The following is a 21264-nucleotide window of genomic DNA, read 5'->3' as shown; positions in this document are numbered from 1 at the left end:
GTATGTGCTTTTTTTTAGAGTGTTATGTAGGTTTTATTGTGATGATTTCTTTAGGTTAAATATTCATCTTAAAAATAGTTCAATCTGGATTTTCAAATTTAATTTGTTGGCAGCATATAAAGTCAGACTATGTACCAGTATTCGACCTGTGCGATGCTGCTGTCGCTACTAATGATGAGCTGAGAGTTCATTTTGCCCCGGGTCATCGTCCTTTGGGACTTTTCAGTGACCTAACCCCTCCCTTCCTCTCTCCTTATTAAAAACCTTTTCTAGTGACTATCCCCTATGATCTTTAAGTCTGTCATTTCTGCCTTTGCAAAAAAAAAGAATTCAGCCTGATTTTCTCTTTCAGCTTTCTTGTACTCCAAAGGATTTTAGGCGTAGCCCTCTCCATGGTAACACCATCTTCTATTCTTACACACACACACACACACACACACACACACACACACACACACACACACACACACACACACACACACACACACACACACACACACACACACACACACACACACACACACACACACACATTTTCTTGCTGTCTCTCATCTCGTAATTCTGTCCTACCCTGCGCTTTATCGCTGTACCCTCCCCCTATATGCACTCCCTCTCCAGCTACCCTCTCTCTCCTCTCCTCTATCAAACACATACACTCAACCTCTCCTGCTCTGGCAGCTGGTCTTCTGCTAATGCTGCACCATCCACTGACTGCGAGATGTTCACCCCAGCTTGTAAAGGATCTGCAGGGGAGCCGAGGTAAGACTTTCATAACCGTTCCCTCTGGAGCTGATGGCTGCTGACAACAGCTAACTGAAAATCAAATGAATGATAGGAAAGGCGCGAGTGTGTGTGTGTGTTTGTGTTTGTGTGTGTGTGTGTGTGTGCTGATTTCTGTGAGAACTCTCCAGCTGGAGTTGCAGGTTAAGTAAAACACTTGTTACCGTGAGCTAGATACACACACATAATCAAGTGAAGAATTAATCTATTTGTTCTTTGACCTTTCTGTATTGTCTCAAACTTGAGAAAAATGTTGCTCTGTGTGAGTATGTATTTGTGTTGTGTGTAGAGTAAACGTGTGTGCATAAGTCTCCTTGTACATACTGTGAGAGAGCCAGTGGAAGCCTGGTGGCATGCAAATTATCTTTCGAGTAATGCTGCAACGGTGCTGCAATGTCTGGTTATGGTGCTATATTTTCGGACGGTTTATGGCACCATTTTGTGTTCATATGTTTGTATGTGTTTGACTGTGGAAAGGACGATTAGTGGGGGGCATGAAGTTAGGTTTCTGCATATGGGAGTGGGTGGATAGGAACAGTGTTTCTATATATTTTCATAAATTAAACTCAAAATACTGTGTTCATGCCACAGGAGGAAATTCAAGGAAAGCAAAAGATATTTTATAATTCTAGGACATAAAAATAAGAATATTTCTTAATTTGTATTATTTGTAGTTGTAGTTTTGTCATGAGAAGAAGAATATGTGAATATTATGTGAAATGTGAGTGTTCTGAACTGAGTGAGCCAAATGGTAAATTTCTTTATGCATGCATGAACATTCTAGCAATTGTGTGTGCCACTGCCAGTGGGTCTTCATTCATGTTTATGTGCATATACATGTACAGTACATGGTGAGTGTGTGTAATATGTGCAAGCAAAAGTCCCCCTGAGCAAACATGTTCCCTCTGAATGCAGAACAGAGGGAGATGTTGTTTGATTTACAGTATGAGTCTGTTTCTCCAGAGGAAGCAGTGTGTGTGTGGTAATAGTGGACATTAAACATCTTTCAAGACATCTAGCAAGAGATGAAGGTTTTAGTTAAGTCATTTACAGCAAAGGAATGCAAAGATCTACTTGTATCATCTGAAAAACAGATGAGGTACATGTGATATACCTCAATTACTAAAGCTTTAGTGCATAACTTTTTGATATTAATAAATGTCCGTTACACTCAAGCCATTGCCAAAATGAGTTGCTACAAAGCTAATCAAGACTATCAGCTCCACAAAACACTCTCTCTCTATTATTGTATGGCTATGTTCAGAAGATTGTGACGTCCGGTGACTTTCCAGCGTAGAAGCTCGAGTGAAGATAATTACCTCATCTGAAGAGTCCATTATGTTTTTTAATCTTCCGTGTCCTCCTTGGCTACTGGCAACTGCATGGAGGTGGGGTGGGGGCGCGTGTGCGGTCACGGAAGGCTTTTATCATGTGGACACACCAACAGCGTTTTTGTCATTACTTAGAATTCCTCATGGGGGCGACAGAAACTATGCACTAGCTTTAATGCAGAAAATTATTATATTTCATTCTCTGTTCTGGACTGACTTTATAGTAAGACTGTAATTTTGGAAGAATAACATTCTCCCTCCTACAAATGAAAAGATTAATCTTTAGGCCGCCGGCTCGAATCCAACCTGTGTACCTTTGCTTTTGTTGCATGTCATTCCCCCTCTCTCTCCCCTTTCATATATTCTGCTATTCTATCAAATAAAGGCCTAACATGCCCAAAAACAATCTTAATACAAGCTCCCTTGCACAGTTCATTGCCCTCTGTTTTTTTCCCATGACAGCCTTATTTAGATAGATAGATAGATAGATAGATAGATAGATAGATAGATAGATAGATAGATAGATAGATAGATAGATAGATAGATTTTTATTAAGCCCAAAAAATGGGAAATAACGGTGTTGATAGATTTGATAGATTTGATCTGCCATGACCAGTAACTTATGGTGGCTAATGTTAGCAAATGTTAATAAACTGAAGTTAGATATATCTACACATAACTGTGTCAGTTCACTGACTTTCTGACTCATTTCTACCACTGTTACGCAACGCTTTGACATTTAGCACTTTCCCATAATTATCATTTATGGCCCTAGTGGCCGCTGTTTAGCAAAAAGTTACAGCTCGATTTACTAAAACCCTTCTCTGAAACAAGTTCCTTTACCCTGAGCACTATCAGTGACATAATACACACCAGAAAACACATTTCTATCTTTGGTATCCCACCACCATTTTTTGTGTAAGAAATTGATTTGTGTCAACATTTTGTGTGCTCAGTGGGGAGTTACTGCCAGCTGCAGCTGGAACCCTCCAAGTATGACTGTCCGTGATTGCTGACTTTGTAATATTTATTCAGGCTTTGGAGCTTCTAAATCATGCTCATATAAAGGCAAGGCACGTTTATTTGTACACCACCATTCAGTACTGAAGGCAATTTAAAGTGCTTTAAGAAATAAAGGCATTAAGAACATGTATTAAACACAAAGCAATATTAAAGGTGCAGTAAGTGATGTTAATCAAATACACTTTTTGGGGGACAGCATGTGAATGTGCCTGCTGGCCAGTAGTTATCTGTCTATGGATCTGGGGGACGGAGCTTCTAAAGAGGGACTTATTTGTTTGGCAGTTGAGTTCAAATATCAACAATCTTTGCGCAGCACCGCTTACTGCACCTTTAAAAGACACATTAGGATTTTTAAAAAGTAAAACAAACTAAAATAGAACATAAAAATAAGCTTAAATAGAATTAGACAACTTAAACAGTAGAATACAGCTAAAGTGCAGAGTAAGATATGAATAAATAGCCCCAATATCAACCAAAAAGGCAGAAAGAGACTCTTGACAAATCACAGTTCTGCAGTGTCAAGGGGGCAGCATGGTCCTGAAGGAAGCTCTGTGTACTATCAGCTGCTGATTCCAGCTCCAAATAGATGGTGGCTTATCTGTACCTCTCAGCTGGCATGAATTCAGGATTCGTCCCAGTTACTTAAATGTGTGTGCTCAAATATGCACTTGCACATACTGTGTGCTACCAGTGTCAACGCTTCTGGAAAGCCAGAACTGGCCAGAGACAGGAATGTTTTCTTTTTTCTCTTTTATTATAATAATAATAATAATAATAATAATAATAATTATTATTATTATTATTATTATTATTATTATTATTATTATTATTATTTAGTGTTATTACCTTTCAAAGTGAATGTGCCATTTCCCTAATTCTTTTTACTCTAGTATTGGAGTAAATGTGTTCTTTATGCCCACACTCTCTGCAACATCTCTTTTTGGTCCCTATTATGACTTAAAGGAATACACCAGCGTTTGTTGTAATGGGGCTTATCACGGTCTCCCCTAGCTGGAGATAGGTGGGCCAACGCATTTTCTGTCTCAGTGCAAGTAATTAGGTTGTTTTTTTGTCTTTTGTTGGCTCACTTTTACTCACAACATGCTAACATAGGATACCATTCACTACGCTAAGCTAACTGGCGGCGGCGCTGCCATTGTTGCACCGGACTAAAACAATGCATGCACAAAAAATGCGTTGGCCCACCTATCTACAGCTAGGGGAGACCGTGATAGGCCCTATTTCAACAAACGGTGGCGTATCCCTTTAAGTAGTCCACTTGAGAGCTGATAAAAGTAAAAAACCACTCAAAGAAGACTACACACACCCTCTCCTCTCACCTCTCCTCTCCTCCTTCCTCTGCTGGTCTTTAACCATCTTTAATTAATCCACACTCAATCTGCTAACACTTCTCACTTCCCGTCTTCCTTCCCTACTCCTTTTCCCTTTACACCTTCATGCCTTCCTCTGTCACCCATGCTCCTGTGGTCATTAACGTCTCATCTCTAATTGTACCTCATCCCCTCCCATAGATCGTTACGCATACCTTTCCAAACCTTTGTTGCGCTCCACCTCTGTAATTGCTTTTCTTTATTCTTTGGCTCTAATTGATTCCAAACCTAACCGAACCTAGTCTCTTCCTCCATTAATCTGCCTCTTATTCCCTCACCTCCTTTGGTGATGAGATCAATGCCAACTTTGATACAGTGACACATGAGACACAGCAGCTGCAGAGGGGATTTGCTTTAAACTACTGCAGCTTGGGTTTGTATTTGTGTGTTCCCATTAAGTGGAAAATGAAACGGTGTGAGGAAATTGCCATGTTCTTAGGGCGCACCTGATTAAATTGGTTTTGTGTGGGCTGAGCATTTGCCCCTGTGGGTGTTTCTCGTTGTGTTTGTAGGATCTTAGGTCTGTGTGCTGCTCTTTATAGCCTGCCAGAGCTGCAGTGAAGGGGAAGTACGTGAATTAAATGGATGTTTTTCTCTGATCAATGTCGTCTGGAAGAGTGAACAATGGGGCAAATGAGGACTGAAGGCACTGTGGAGGCCGTGGGTGGAGGAGGTGCATTATGTGTGTGTGTGTGTGTGTCTGCAAATGTCACAGCTTGTTAATGTGTGTGCATGAATGTGCATACGAACCAAGCCTGTGTGCTTGTGTGCATGAGCGCATGCAGTGCTGTATGTATATCTGTGGTCGTCTGTGATTGTGTGTAGGATGGATACATTCATTTGTGTGTGTGTGATCTGGAAGAGTGGGTGTATGGGTGGGCTTGCTGTCACTTTCACTCAAATCCAACTGCAGAGAGAAGAACTATAGGGGGAGAAAAGTAAGAAAATAAAAATAGAATTCAACAACAAGAAGAGGGTTTAGTGATGACTGGCGATTATGAAAGATGACAAATGGGAAGATATAAGAAGGATAGAAAATAATGAGGGCTAGGAACAAGATAGAGGAATGCAATAAAAGAAGAAATGCATATCTACATATTTGTGTGCACATTCCTGTACCCAAGGAAGATTAAAGCTAAAGGATGTCCTTAAAATGTAATAAAAGTATGTTTAGGTAATATTGCTTTACTATCTGTTGATCGTAATGGTAATGTGCTAAGCTCCTTTATAAGTCAAACCGTTAGCCATGTAAGTGCAGACCACCACAAATGTAACACTACAAACCTCTCCTTCAATACCAGCACAAGTGGAGAAAAACTACTGTAAGTACATTAACTCAAGTACTGAAGTATAATTATTTTTAGGTACGTGTCTTTTACTTTTATTTCTTCTCCACAACATTTCAAAGGCAAATGTTACACTTTTTAGTCTACTACATAGTATAGTTCATTGTTACTGTACAGATTTAGAGTTCACATACAAAACACATTATCATTTTATAAAAGTGTATAAAATGCATTGGTATAGATTAAACTGCCCAACAGGATATCAAGTATTTAAAATTAGCTCCACCTCCATCAGTGACAAAATAAAATAAATGCTTCTTACACATTAATACATCATCTCTAACATCATAATATTTATGACACAACACTGACAGAGGCTATTCTGCTGCATAATGCATACTTCAAGTACTTTAAGATATTGCAAGTGCATTTCCTGATAATTCGATTAATTCTGATTTATTTACTCATGTTCAAAGCATGTGTCCATGTGGTGTTTTAAAACACATATACAAAGTCAGGCCACAAATGTTTAATTACTGTTAATTTCCCAACATCAACTCAATGATGTGATTAGCTCATCATGTTTTCATGTATACACTATTGAATTATCTCATAATCGTCATTTAACAATTTCTTTTTTACAATGATTTTGATTTAATTCGAGGAATCCAAAAGGGTACAACGTCTGCGTCATAACTTTAATTATGATAAATTAATCCCTTGTGATCTCCGCTGACATGTGATGATAATGGGATAACAATCTTAATTTAATCGGAATAAAATGCATCTGGTATGATCATGGTCAACTCATTTACTAGCTGGATTCAAACTTTATATCTTTATGACTTGAAGTTAAGAGTTTGCAGCTTAAACTATTTCCCTTTAGGAAACAGCCGTGCTTTACCAGTTGGTATCATAGGTCAGTATGCATGTAGGCATTAAAAGTAATACCAAGTTGCATTCAGGAATCGGCTGTTGCTCGATATGTAGGCTTGGTGCCTCTGAGCTCTGTGAATGTGAGTATCCGTGTGTCATAATAGATAGTGATGGCTGTCGATGCATCAGCTCAGTCTCTGAATCGGCAACCCTCCTGCAAAACCTCATGACTAAGTAAGCTACTAGAGACACAGAAGGGTGGGATAGATCAAGGGAGGGAGAGATAGATGAAGGCAGAGAGAAAGGTCTCTCAAGTCCATCTGGGCATATATCACCCCCCTGGGAATCCATTTAATGACAAAATACGTTATTACATGGTGGGGGAGAGAGATGGAAGAGACGAGAGGCAGCGTTGAAGGAACAAAAGTAATAAAGATGGAAACATCACATCTCTCATGGAGTCTCACTGATGATAGGGAGAAAGAATGGATGACAGGGAGAAAGTTATTAAGAATGAGATGAGGGACTGAAACTAAATAAAACTGGATTGATCGAAAAGAGAAAAAGTTGAGATAGAACACAATAAAAAGTGAACTAATGAAGTTTAAAAAAATTGTCTGTGAGACATAAATATATAACCTATAAGTGAGACAGTGCATCCATTTCACACACACTGCATCACTATGGATACTCATCGTCTAAAAAACACTTAGCACTGTTGTGTGCTGTTTGCATGAAACATGAATAAACTGCAAAACAGTAAATCACAATGTTCTTTTGCAGAAGATTCATTTTTAAAGAGTCAGAAAACATATTTTCTCACTTACCGTAGTGGTATCCCATTACCAGCTAGCTTTGTTTTTTATGTGCCAAGATTTTGAGAGATCAAATTTGTGCCAAAACCACAATTTGTTGTAGCACCAAACAGCAGACAGACACAGTTAGAGGCTAGCTTGTGAACATAGTGGAGCATTTGCAGCTAAACAGCCAGATATTTCCCTCAGGAGTTGATAGAGACCAGAGTGAATATGGAGTTACATTTATCAGGTGGACACAAACATGATGCCAAATGAATGATAATGTTGCTTCATAACTGCTGAATATATAAATATTATAAGCATCTGTTTGCTAACAAGTTTGCAGTATCAACTTGAAAGCTGATGATACGTCGATGTTGTATTCACAACTTATTTCTGCTACCCTGCAGCTGCAGCTGCAGTAACCAAAAAAAATACATGATTGCAGGTTTAAAGTGCTGCAGCCGAAACAAGGCCTGCTATTAGAGATCTGTGAATACAAATAGCATGTCAGTGTGCCTAGCTGAGACTATAAATTTAGCCACAGTTTAATTTAGCTTAGCGCAATTTGGCTTTTTCTCTCTGTTTTTTCACCTTTTTCTACCACCTACACACACACACACACACACACACACACAAACACACACACACACATACACACCTGTTTATGTAAGTGCGATAGAGCGGGATGTCATCCTCCAACTGGTTGCTGTAGGGTGATGTCACACAACCCACTTACTAACATTTCAGTGGTAACAGAAAATGTGTGAATGAAAGTTTCTCATTTTGGAATAATGTTGATAATGTCGATTTACTTTGACACACTGAGGACACATGAGGACTCTTTTCCAGACTCTTCTAAATTCGAAATTGATAATGTTCTTAAAAGTTGCCCACATTACATGTGGGCATTGCAGTAGCAGCCAGGTTCAACAAATAAAACCATTGTGTGCAATGCATGAATCATGAGGTGATGTACCATAAAACAAACAGAACATAATGATCTGTTTTAGATCTGAAGGCAAATCATTAAAACAAGAATTGCTGTCTTTGCTGTATCTACATTAAGTTATATTTATCTTTATTCTGTGAAAAATATACAGTTTGTAAGTGTGTGTTTGACACATCAACTAAATTATGTTGTTATTGACCTTTCAGGGTCACGGTTGATAGGAGGAAAATGATTTCGCACAAACAAGGTTGAGACATTTAATACCATGGACACTTCCTAAAGAAAAACACAAAAGAAAATAAGAAAATCTGGAAATTGCTTTTTTTTCTTTTCCAATATTACGTAATGGATTATTTTGGTCACATGGGGATAGCACAACAAACTTTAAACACAACATTGGCATACCATCACTTTTTAAGTTTATAAGGCAAACATGTTAGCAAACAGATGCCTATTTACATATCCAGCTGATAGGTGCACATAGCATTCATTCAAAATCATATTTCTGGACACATTGAAGCCTAATTCTCTCCGCCAATTCTTAATAAAAAATATCAGGCTCTTTAGCCACTAAATGCTCCAGTATGTTCACCAGCTAGTGTCTTACTGTGTCTGTCTGCTATTTGATGCTAGGCACATAGCATAAAGTCAGTTTTAGAGTTTTTTTGCTAAAAAAATTAGCTTGCTAGGGCCAAACGATGCCATACTGTTTCAAAAAGCGTAATGAGCTATTTCCACGCTGGATACCGTTGCGTTCCTAAAAACACTGTGATCCATAGCAGCATTTAATCTGCAATTTAATTCAGCACATTACCTAATATTCATCAATGGCTACAAAGATCATGTAATGTTTCACATGTTAGTGTATGTGACTGCTTGCTAACTGAGCAAAAACCAAGAAGAACCAAGTGTTAAAACTGGGCCTTAAATTACAAGATATTGTAATTCTACAACATTTATTATACAACAAACTGATGAACAAAATGATTATTTCTTTCCTTCTTCCTCTCATTTTTCTTCTACAGCAAAGATCTTCAACAGGGGGTCTGTGACCCCTAGGGGGTCCTCAGAGTATCTGCAGGGGGGGCCACCAAATTACTGTTTGATATTTATTTGGAAGTAGGTTTTTTTTCTTAAAAAATTTTAATATGTCTGTGTCATGTTAATATATATTAACATGAATCCAACATATTATTAGCAAAGATTAATTGGCCTATTAGTAAAAAAAAAGCATTTACACAACATTGATGATACCTACGATAAGGTATGCCATTATGGTAGCCAGCCACACATACGTACAAGTAAGTTTAAGGATTTAATGTGCCTTTCACATACGTTTGACATTAAAACATGTCTAGATAATAAACTTTCTAAATATCCATCCATCCTTTTTGCCCATGTTAATATGGAACAAAATTTGTAAACAATATATGTGGTGGGGGGTCCCTGCTCTGCGTCTCTTTCAGCTAAGGGGTCCTTGCACAAAAAAATTTTGAAGACCCCTGTTCTACAGCACCAGTCTGACTTAAATAAAAATAAATTGTGCACAGGGTAACTCTAAACCACTAGAGGGAGGGTGAGGTCTGCATTCAGAACTGTCACTTGGATACATGCTGTTTTATTGAAGTGCAGTTTCTTAAATGCTGTTGAACCCATTTTCTATTCTATTTCATCTCTTATTACTAATGCAATGCCAGACTGACTCTCTGTTTTTCTCACCTTTCTCTCCCACACACACGTGCACACACACACACACACACACACACATGCAGGTACACATACACATACACACACACACACACACACACGTGCACACACACGCACGCACGCACACACACGCACACACACACACACACGCACACACACACACACACACACACATGCACACACACACACACACACACACACACACACACCTCCACCACCACCACCACCAGGTTATGCCAGTGGAGCATTTTATTGCTTTTAATCAGTGCAGTCTCACCATGATAGAGGTATGGACTGAGAGCACATCCAGTCATCCACTCATCAGCCACAACGAATGAGTGAGTCAGAGCACATTGGTAATTTTAATTGCAAAGGCTTTTGACAATAATCATTCTCAACATGTTTCAGAAGTGCCTGTATGGTTTCTTGAGCCATTATTTTTTTTACAGTAAAAGGTATTCAAAATCAATGTTCTTTTCAAAGAAGAAAGGACAGAGTTGTAGGTTTTATATAAAAATGAAGTTCCTAATATCACTTCAGGTTAACCATCTTGGGGCTGACATTGCTAGCTTATTCCCATCTGTGATTTACAGTAAGCTGTGGCGACAGAAGACTATGATGATAGAAGTCGTGACCTTAGTGAAGCTGAGAGGTTCACAAACCCTCCAATATATTTCCTTGTACATAAAGTGAGGATAATTCAAATTTCAGAAACTGGGGCCAGGTAGTATTTCTCCAGCAGTATTTATTTAATATGATTTGTTATAGTGGCCATGTACAATAGTAAACAGAAATGTTGCCATTTTATGTATTGTACCAGAGTTAGCACAAAGCTAATTTTGGTAGTACTGGTTGTTCTCTGGGTCCCTGGACAGATAATGAAGCTAAAATGTGTAATCTGCTTTTTGCACTATACACACAATACACAGAGGGCAGTAGTTGTGTGGCTGGGGGTCAAAATAGGAGCTATAAGTACATTTTGCCCATCATTGTAATACATTACATATTATATAAGATATTAATGAAAAGGTCTCAATATGCAAATAGCATAATAAACAATCAAATTTGTTAAGCTTTGAAGAGCAATGTATCCCATAAGGTTTCTTGAAAAAAACTCTAAAGTTCTAAAAGTACATTAGCTGTGGGAACGTTAACTCTGAGAGTGAGAGCTTTCAAACCTGTAGTGATGAGGAAGGGTGTCAGGAAGGACACTCCCTTTGGTCACAACATGGGAGGTTTCTATGTATATAACGCGGTCTGACTGCACGACTGTTCAACCCCTAATATCACACTCTGTGTTACAAAATCATCTGGCAGAAGTTCCATTCAACACGGAGTCCAGCAATTAAGTTTTACAGTAATGTATTGTAATGACTCTGTGCCTTCAAGCTACACAATCCAAAATGAAATATCAAGATTTGAACCATTGACTGGAAACATGATCTCATTGTTATTTTGTTTATCACACTGCAGGTATATCATGTGTTGTGGGTGTATCGTAATTCCAGTATACTTTGCTTTATCTTTGCCCATTCAGGATGTTTTTTGCATTTTAGAGTTATCAGTAAGCATACTGTGTGAGTATGAACTGTGGGTGGCCACCTGGCTCACCACAAGTTACACAGTGCAGGAAATGGCCTCATTTGCTGGCTGTGGGCAGGCCACAGATGTTGAGGCTGGTTGTGATGATTCAAGATTCAAAATGCTACTGCATCTTGTAGAAATATATTGGGTTTAGAATAAGAATGTCCTGTAGCCTGGGATGGCCTCGCTGTCTCCTCCTGTCTGGCATGTGTAAGATAAGACAGGTTCAAATTTAGTGGAGCAAAAGTGCTCCTGAGTTGTTTAATAAACATTTGGAACAGAATGCATCTAATGAAATATCTTAAAGGAACAGACAATCTTTAAGCCGTGAGAGAAGAAGAGAATGAGAGCGATCCCAAGGCTAGCGCGCAACTTCTCTATCCTCTCGGAGACAGAAAATCTGAGTGATATCCAACCAATTGGCGGTCCAGACGCAATGGCGGGAGGAGGAACATGAAGATGAATAAAATAATAGGGAAAAGGAAGGTCCGGTGTAACACCCGGAAAGACTTTGTTGGTGGTTAGGGAGAGAAAGTCTCGAAGGAGCGGCTGATCCATGTGCATATGAAATATCTGTTTGCAATATCATTTTACTAAAGATTGTTATAGTTTAACTGAACGAATCATGAGTATTCATTTCTTCGTCTGCCTTTCAACGAACACAATATTTAAAGGGGAAACTTTGAGAAGTGATTGGTGGTTCTTAAAAGACTCTGGCCTTTTGAGCCAGAGTAGAATCGGTTGCTTTTTTTTCCTACAATCTGCAGAACAGCTCACAGAGTGTGAGTGTGTTTGTGAAACAGAGGTTCAGTTGGTAGATTGTGGTCCCTCCCTCTCACCTTGCTCCTCCCCCTGCTGAGACGTTTGTATATACCTCAGTGTACCTGTACGTGTTAGACTGTGTCTGTTTAGCAGCCTGTGAAAGCCAAAGAGCAAGCAGTGTTTCAGGAAAGTAGTTGACTGGTCAAGTGGCAAAGTGGAAAACGACAGCTCTGTAGAGGCAAAGTGGTGAGGAACAAGAGAACAAGACAAAAGAGGAAAAACAAAGAGGGTAAATATAGAAGAGAGAAAGAGAAGGGAGGGTGGTAAGTAGAGAGATAGGGTCAGAGAGAGAGAGAGACACAAAGTGCAAGTTTACACAGTACTGAGAAAGAGACTGTCAGCAGAGCATACACTTCCCAGAGGAGAGAGCCTCAGAGCGAGAGAGACTGCTGAGAAGTTCAGTCTGACAAAATGCTGAGGAGGAGGAGAAGCGTGTCATTTGGTGGATTTGGATGGTAGGTTGCCTTTTCATTGGATGCTAATGTGTATGTGTGTCTGCATTATGTATGCATGATTGTGCATATTATGATTATGGATGCATAGTGAGTGTATAATGATGCATGTTATGCTGCTGAAATGTGTATGTGCTGGTTGTTATGGGTGTCTTGTGCAGAAATGTAAACTTTTTTCTAAAAAGGAAGGATGGGTGGAGGGCTGAGGCTGCTCCTCTGTGTCACACCTCTGACACTTAGTCCTTTGTGTGTGTGTGTGTGTGTGTGTGTGTGTGTGTGTGTGTGTGTGTGTGTGTGTGTGTGTGTGTGTATGTGTGATTCACTATGGTTTCACTATGTGCTGTCTCCATTTAGGGAGGGAGGAGGGATTACAATCAACAGGCTGCTTTGTCTGTGTCTGCGTCTGTTCTTGCTGCTGTCCTGCTATGGAACTATGGGCACAGCTCTCACCAGTCATGTTGTGCTGCTGTATCTGGTAAAAAGAGTTCCCATGATGCAGTGTTGAAGTTGATGCTAGGGCACCCATTTAGCATTGAATGTGCTGACACACTCGAATGCGGTGTTTCTGTGCTGGCTCCCCTGCTGGTTGTCGTTCTGGCACTGAAACTCTGCTTAAAAGCACTAAACCTTCCAGCTTGGCGCAGGCAGCACGTCCTGCAGACAGGCTGAAATAACCTGAAACAGACAAAGCTGTGGAGCAGCACTTTACATGTAGCAGGGTTAATTAGACATAAAAAAACAAAAGTAAGTAGTACTTGCTCTGTGAAAACAGCTGTATAATGTCTTAAGTGGCTCTGAAAGTGATTTTACCATAAGAAAAAAAATAACACTGAGTTGCATAGTGGGAATTGTAAAATCTGGTGATTTTGTGGGTTTTACCCATTAGGGACTAAAAATGTAATCTTGGCCTCTGCTGCTTTGATTTTGAACATTCTTTGTTAAGTCCGGCTCTTGGTAGTCCACCAATGTAATGGAAGTGCAATTCTAAATTGCTGGACAGATCAGCACCAGCTCTGGTTAGCAACACATTTTAATGTTGTATGAATGGAGACACAAATGTCCATCATACGTTTGTGTGAAATATCAAAACAAATCATAGTATAGTTTATTGGAAAAAGTCATAGTATAGTATGTCGAAAAAAAGCCATTAACAAGTCAAAGTGTACTATGTCGAAAAAAGTCATAGTATAGTATGTCGGAAAAAAAATGTCATGAAACTGGCCAGCATGGACTGGATATTGAACCTGGGTCAGACTCTGCAGTGACTACTTTCTCATTGCCTGTTGGCAGCATTGCTAACCACTGAGCCATTTTGCCACCAAAGACTTTGTGTTGAAAACAGCAATAGTATAGTATGAAAAAAGCCATCAAAAAGTCAAAGTGTAGTATGTCGGGGGTGGCAGTAGCTTAGTCCGTAGGGAGTTGGGTTGGGAACCGGAGGATGTCCCCGTACAGACCGAAGTACAGAGGTCGACTGGTAGCTGGAGAGATGCCAGGAGAGTTGCTTTCTCTTGAGCAAGGCACCGAACCCCCCTCAACAGCTCAGGGCGCCTGTTCAGCAGTCGCAGCCCACTCACTCTGACATCTCTTGAGCATGTGTGTGTATTTCAGGCCTGTGTGTAGTGTGTAATAACAACAGAGTGTAAATTGTAATTTCCCCATTGGTGATCAATAAAGAATATACATTTTAAAAATTATTAAATTAAATGACGAAAAAAGTCATAGTATAGTATGTTGGAAAAAAAGTCATAGTATAGCATGTAGAAAATGTTGAAAAAAATTCATAGTATAGTATGTCAAAAATTTAAAAAAATAAAAGTCATAGTATAGTATGTCGAAAAAAGTCATACTATAGCATGTCGAAAAAAAGTCAGCACATTTTCGACATGCTATAGCAAAGTCCTAGTCCAAAGTCATACTATAGTATGTCCAAAATGAAAAAAAAGTCATAGTATAGCATATAGAAAATTTTGAAAAAAAAGTCATAGCATAACACATCTAAAAAAGTCATAGTACAGCATGTCGAAAATTTTGAAAAAAAAGCCATAGTATAGTATGCATGTATAGTATGTTGCAAAAAGTGATATAAAAGTCAGAGTATAGTATGTCGAAAAAAAGTCATAGTGTAGCATTTACAAAAAAGTGATAAAAAGTTATATTATGTATGTCGAAAAGAGTGATAAGAAAGTCATAGAATAGTATGAAAAAGCCATTTAAATTTTAAACTGTATTATGTCGAAAAAGGTCATGAAACAGTCCAGCCTGGACTGTGTATTGAATCTGTGTCAGATTCTGCAGTGACTATTTGATGTTTGCCTATTGGCAACATTGCTAACCACTAAGCCATAGTGCCTCTAAAAACTACATGTTGAAAACAGTAATATTATATAGTATGTTGAAAAAAAGTGCTAAAAAAATTTAAGTGTAGTGTGTGTCGAAAAAAAGTCATAGTATAGTGTGTCGAAAAAAAGTCATAGTATAGCATGTTGATAACCGAAAAAAGTCATAATATAGCATGTTGACAAAAGTGACAAAAAAGTCAGTACAATATATAAAAAAAGGTCATAGTATACTATGTTGAAAAAAGTGATAACAAAGTCATATTATGTCGATAAAATTGATGAAGTCATAATTGAAAAGTCAAAATGCAGAAAAAAGACAAAGTATAGTATGTCGAAAAAAATGTCATAGTATAAGCCTGTGGAAAAAACGTCATAGTATAGTATGTCGAAAAAATGTGATAAAACAGGCCAGCCTGGGCTGGGTAACAAACCTTGGTCAAACTCTGCATTGCCCACTTGCTGTTTGTCTGTTGGCAGCATTGCTAACCACTGAGCCATTGTGCCACAAAATTGATGTTGAAAACAGTAATAGCATAGTATGTTGAAAAAAGCCATTTTATAGTCAGGTGTAGTATGTCGAAAAAAACGTCATAAAACAGGTAAGCCCAGACTGGGTATCAAACCTGGGTCAGAGTCCTCAGCAACTACTTGCAGGTTATTTGCTGGCAGCATTGACAACCACTGAGACATTGTGTCACAAACAAATCAAAGTTGAAAACAGTTGTAGCGTAGTATGTCAAAAAAAAGTCATAGTATAGTGTGTCGAATAAAGTGACAAAAAAGTCATATCAAAAAAGGTCATAGTATAGTATGTCGAAAATAGCCATTAAAATTTCAAGTTGTAGTATTACGAAAAAGGTCTTAGTATACTATGTCGAAAAAAGTGATAACAAAGTCATATTATATTATGTCGAAATAAGTAGGGGGGAGGGACTGAGAAGTTGTCGATGTTCAAAAGTCCTGGATCTTCGCAATCCTACCTACAGCACCTTTAATATTTTAAAAACTATAAATGGTGGAGAAAAGTTGAAAACAAGCCCAAATGTCCTTAAAGCGCTGATTATTTTAATATTTGAATGGTTTTTGTAGCTGAAAGTATGCAGAAGTAGTAGGCGACCGAAAAACGTACGGAAGAATTGGGAAACAATACTGTAAATGCAGCTGAATCAGCATTCACACAATAATTACTCCACAAATTGAGGAATGCTTTATTGAATAAACTGTCCTGCTGCAGAAAACTAAACCAGGGAGACATTTTTTATACTTTTAATTTCATTGGGACACTTTCCCCCCCCCCCCCAATAATTACCAATAATCCAAATTAAATCCTGAAACAGGGGAAGCTGCACTGAAAAAGGGGAATTATTTTACCTTATTGGCAGAACTTTGGCTTGTTAGAATGTCTTAAAGGCTAAATATGAAATGAAAAAACGCATTAAGCAGGATTTTTCCTGCTGTGTATCAGTTCTGCAGGGAAACTAATCTAAATTTAACTGAAAGTATGTAAATATCAGGCAAGTATAGTGGATTACTGTCAAGAATGTGTGGGCTTTTAATAGATAACAATATGCAGCAAAGACAGACAAGCAGACACAATGTTAGGGGACAATATGCATATCTCTTTCTCACTCAATAATCTTAAACAAGCATGCTATTATCGCCCTAACAGCTGGTTTTGAGGATGAATCATTGTGCCGCCATCCTTTATTGCCATTCATAAAAAAGGACTATCAAAATATTTAATATTGAAATTATACATATTTATTTTTCTGAAAAGAAGAGCATTCTTCATTTTGGATACATAATGAGCTTTTCATGAAGCAGCACACAGGCAAAATGTGGCCACACTACACAAGTGTCACTACAATTTTCAGTGACAACGTCCTATTTCGATGTGAGGGTGCTGTAAAACAAGCACTGGACATGCAAATACATAATGCACATATACATAAGCCGCTTTCCGACCAGAGGGATTTTTGCAGTTCCTAGAACATAAAATTCCTAGAACTCTTTTTTTCTTGTGTTCCGACTGGACCAATTTGGGGATTATTAAGTTCCTCTGACTGCAGTTCCTGTAACTCTTTCAGCTCCTACTTCAGGGCAGGCTCTTTTCGCTGTTCCCTTTTCCGCATAGGAACCTAGGTCAACGAGGGTCGGGTTTCCAGTACAGACAGACCAACAACGGGACAATTTTAACAATTTTCGCCATCTTATTCATCACTAAATTCACTTCTGACAACGTTTTAGGCAAGAAATGAACTGTTTAGATTTCGAATATAGGCAGACTTGCGAAAATCGATGCTGAATTGACAATTTGCTTAAAAGTTTTCGGAGTTGAGAAGCTCCGTGAAGTGACGCGACAGCCAGCTAGCGTCTGCCCCGGCCGCTAGCTCTTTGCTCAGCCAGTCATACTCAGAGACCCCACTGTAAGCTGGAGGTCTCTCAGACCGATCTCGTAAATAAGAGGCTTTTATTTTGCCGTTGACGGGCGCACACACACACACACACAAAAACAAACACAGTCACACACACACACACAAAAACAAGAATACAAAAAAAAAAAAATTTGCCGAATTTAGTTTTTAAACTTATAGACTATATATATTATTTTTTTATTTTTTTTTTTTTTTTTTTTTTTTTTTTTTTTTTTTTTTTTTTTTTTTTTTTTTTTTTTTTTTTTTTTTTTTTTTTGAATGCAAATGGAAAAAAACGGTTTTGGGGGAGAGTAGTTAGTAGATCTGCTTAGAAGTGGACTTTTCCTATAACTACGTTCCTGTAGCTACTCGGTCGGAAAGCAGCTATACATGCATGCGCGCACACACACACACACACACACACACACACACACACACACACACACACACACACACACACACACACACACACACACACGTAAATGAGGTGAAAACATGTTCGTACAGTTCCCTCAAACCTCACATGCTTCACAGATCCTCCTCTATGATTAGCAGTAGATAGCAAATAAACTGAACTGTTTTTAGTATGAACACTGTGTATTGAAGCATGCATTAATCCCTTATAAACACTCTCAACCACTCTGAGCAGCTTGTAGAGATGGAACCTTGTTAAATCAAGTCAGCTGTGATGCCAGTGACTTTACACTGAAACTGTAAACACTTACTGTCCTCCGGCTCTACCTACTCTGTATGAATTAAAGATAATTTATGGAAATTAGATTGGTAGCACAAAATACAAAATGCATTTTACACGCCTCAGAAATCTTGACAGTTTTGTTTCATGCAAGTTTGCTGTAAGCATACTTTGAGGCCTCACATCAAAGAAGATTTCCCCCTTCCACATTAAAGTGAATGCCAATATGAGAAGCAATTACACATTAATCACATTCTTCTAAGTGCCAGAGCACCCAGGGAAACCATGCACAATATTTATTTGCGGTGTTCATGTCCTTTTTACTGTAAAGAAAAAAAGGGCATTTACAGCCCAACATTTTATTGATGCTTTTGAGCAATTTGTATCAGAGATGTGATCAATAATATCTCAATTTATATGTGTGTTTTTGTCTGCTTTTCTCTCCTGCTTCTTCTCCAGGATTGACAAGTCCACTTTGTCTGCACTGAAAGCCCGGTAAGTTCTTCTTTCAATCCTGGTTTTGGTCACCTTCTTGCTTCTAATATAATCAAATTGTACTCAATATCTAGTCAATATTCTAATCTCAGGCAAAGCCATCATTTTTGTAAATGTGCTTGTGGATAAATTCCGGGGAAGCACTGGTGTGTAACTGCGCACCAATCAACACTGAGCCTGTGACTTTGGTTGACCTTAAAAGCTACTTTGAACCTGGACCTAATTTCCACTTATTTTCCATTCCAGTGATTGATTATAACTAAAACCTCAACAATAGATTCACTATAGCGCTATTGTCATTTTACTTGAGCAGCACACAATACAATACGCCCTCCAACTCACACTGCACTAAATGACTGTGAAATGACTTTAATGGACTCCTTTCTTCTGCATTTTTGATGCTATCTTATTGTCTCAAAGGTTTTCATTTCATTTTGAGGTAACTAAATAGTGATTGAGCCTATGATGAAAGCCCTTGCATTTGCAGTATTACGAACTGGGTGTCTGTGGCAACATTCATGGGAAAAATCACAAGCGGCGCACAGTTAGTGACGCATTTTCCATCAGCCAGTAGTGGTTGGTCCCCCAGAGAGGGTAGGCGGAGCTAACGCAACAGACTAACACTGTTTTTATCTTTGGGAAGTGAGATACAAAAACCCACTTGCAATAACCGCTTATCGCCAAATAGAACAAAACACAGATCTACGAGATTGTAACTTACTGCTTTATCACTGTTGTACCCGCCACCTCTTTCAAACTTGCCTTCATGTGCCGCTATGTGAGGAATGTGATTAAAATCACATCCTGCCAAGTCCCTGGGCATGGCACTCAACTTCTTGCTCCAGTGAGTTGTAGTAAAAGACTGTTTGTATTGTGACTGCCAGGTGTGAATGTAGTAAGTTATCTTATTTTATAAATATGAAGCAGCAAGAGTGTAATTTCAAAACAACCCCTTTAATTTTTTTTTACATCCTATGTGTATTTATTTGATGTTTGGGACAGTGTTTCTTGAGGAAGAAATACTTCCTATTTACTAAAATCTTGAACTCAGCATTACAATTAAAACAAATATATTATATAGTGTTAATGTGACAGACCATAGCTTCAAAATGAGGAAGGGTAGTTTATGTTGCTTTTAACAAAAGTCAGATTTGACCAATTATTTTTCTTTAACATGACCAATGTACGGTTTAATAGCTGAGGTTAGCTGTCCTGTGTTGCTCCACCACTTACTTTGTTGATGTTTGATTCATTGGACAGCTGCCATTGTTCACTCTCACTTTGGTTGTCTGTGTTTTGGAAACAAGAAGTGATGATGTTCAACAGATAATGAGTTTCCTTTACAATTCGTAGCTATACAAAGAAGCAGCAGCAGAGGATTTGACATATGGGGATTGTGATGTATGACTGGGTTGTGCAAAAAAACATTTTGAAGTGAATATTATCATTGGAGGTATACAGTATATGGTCAAATGAATTCTGGATTGGAGCAGAGAGCCAATGTGAATATCATTTGCTGAGTTGTGTACCTACATCATGTGACGTTCTTTGATTATATTATGTTTGAGGAGCTTCTCTTTGTTGAAACAAACCACCGGCAAGCCATGCTAATGGAGGTTGCCGGAGTGATGGGAGGTAAAGAGCTTCTGTGTGTGTGTGTGTGTGTTTGTGTGTGCATGTCTATAATAACTCTGTCTGTACCCACACCCTTAACCCCACTTTGTATGTGTCTCACTCACGTTTAAGTCAATTACACTGATATGTACTCTCGGAACAAACATGTTGAAACCTTTTTTGTTTCCCCAAGTACTGTCTTCATCTCTCCAGCTGCTGCCTTTGCCATGGCTCAGGCTGTTTATACTTGCAGTAATGGCACCACCTGTTGAAACTCTACACTTCACTGGTGACTTTGTTTTGGGGGTTTTCTTTAAGAATTGACTCAATTTGGAGACATGTACTGTAGCCTTAAGTTAAAAATGCTTGCATTACCCTGGATGTTGTTCAGTTTGGTCAATCATCACAAGACTTAATTGTGTGTGTACCATGTATGACAGCCCTTTCTGTCTATAACTGAGTCCTAAAAACAAAATTAAAAAAAGCCAGCAGTGATGATGTCCACCTGTTTCCAGAATTTAAAAAAAGAATGAGTAAGGCATGTCACTTAAATCAAGGAAAATACTTAATTTTATAAAATGCCAGATACAATGATCTGCTTTTGAAACAGGTGCAAATTAGTTTTTACTCTTTTGATTGTCTTGGATTTCTACAGTATAAGAGGACTAACAACATATGAAGACTTAGTGTGTCAGGAGTATTTT

General features: G+C 38.5%; 1 protein-coding gene across 4 annotated transcripts in view; it reads left to right on the top strand.

Annotated features, from left to right (window-relative positions):
• The first annotated feature begins 610 nt into the window (after window positions 1-610).
• The window catches only part of rap1gap2a (RAP1 GTPase activating protein 2a), a 110180-nt gene continuing 89526 nt past the window's right edge, over window positions 611-21264 (top strand). The window contains exons 1-2 of one of the 4 annotated variants that reach the window (XM_039780915.1): window positions 611-759; window positions 18911-18946. In XM_039780915.1, the coding sequence (XP_039636849.1) occupies window positions 719-759; window positions 18911-18946 (77 nt within the window). In that variant the 5' untranslated portion in view covers window positions 611-718. Of the gene's footprint in view, window positions 760-12620; window positions 13005-18910; window positions 18947-21264 lie in introns of those variants that run through there. The other 3 variants (XM_039780963.1, XM_039780924.1, XM_039780948.1) reach the window with 3 other exon arrangements.

Source organism: Perca fluviatilis, chromosome 2, assembly GCF_010015445.1.
Source record: "Perca fluviatilis chromosome 2, GENO_Pfluv_1.0, whole genome shotgun sequence".
In the NCBI taxonomy this organism is placed as follows: Eukaryota; Metazoa; Chordata; class Actinopteri; order Perciformes; family Percidae; genus Perca; species Perca fluviatilis.
This window is presented reverse-complemented; position numbering and strand designations above follow the sequence as displayed.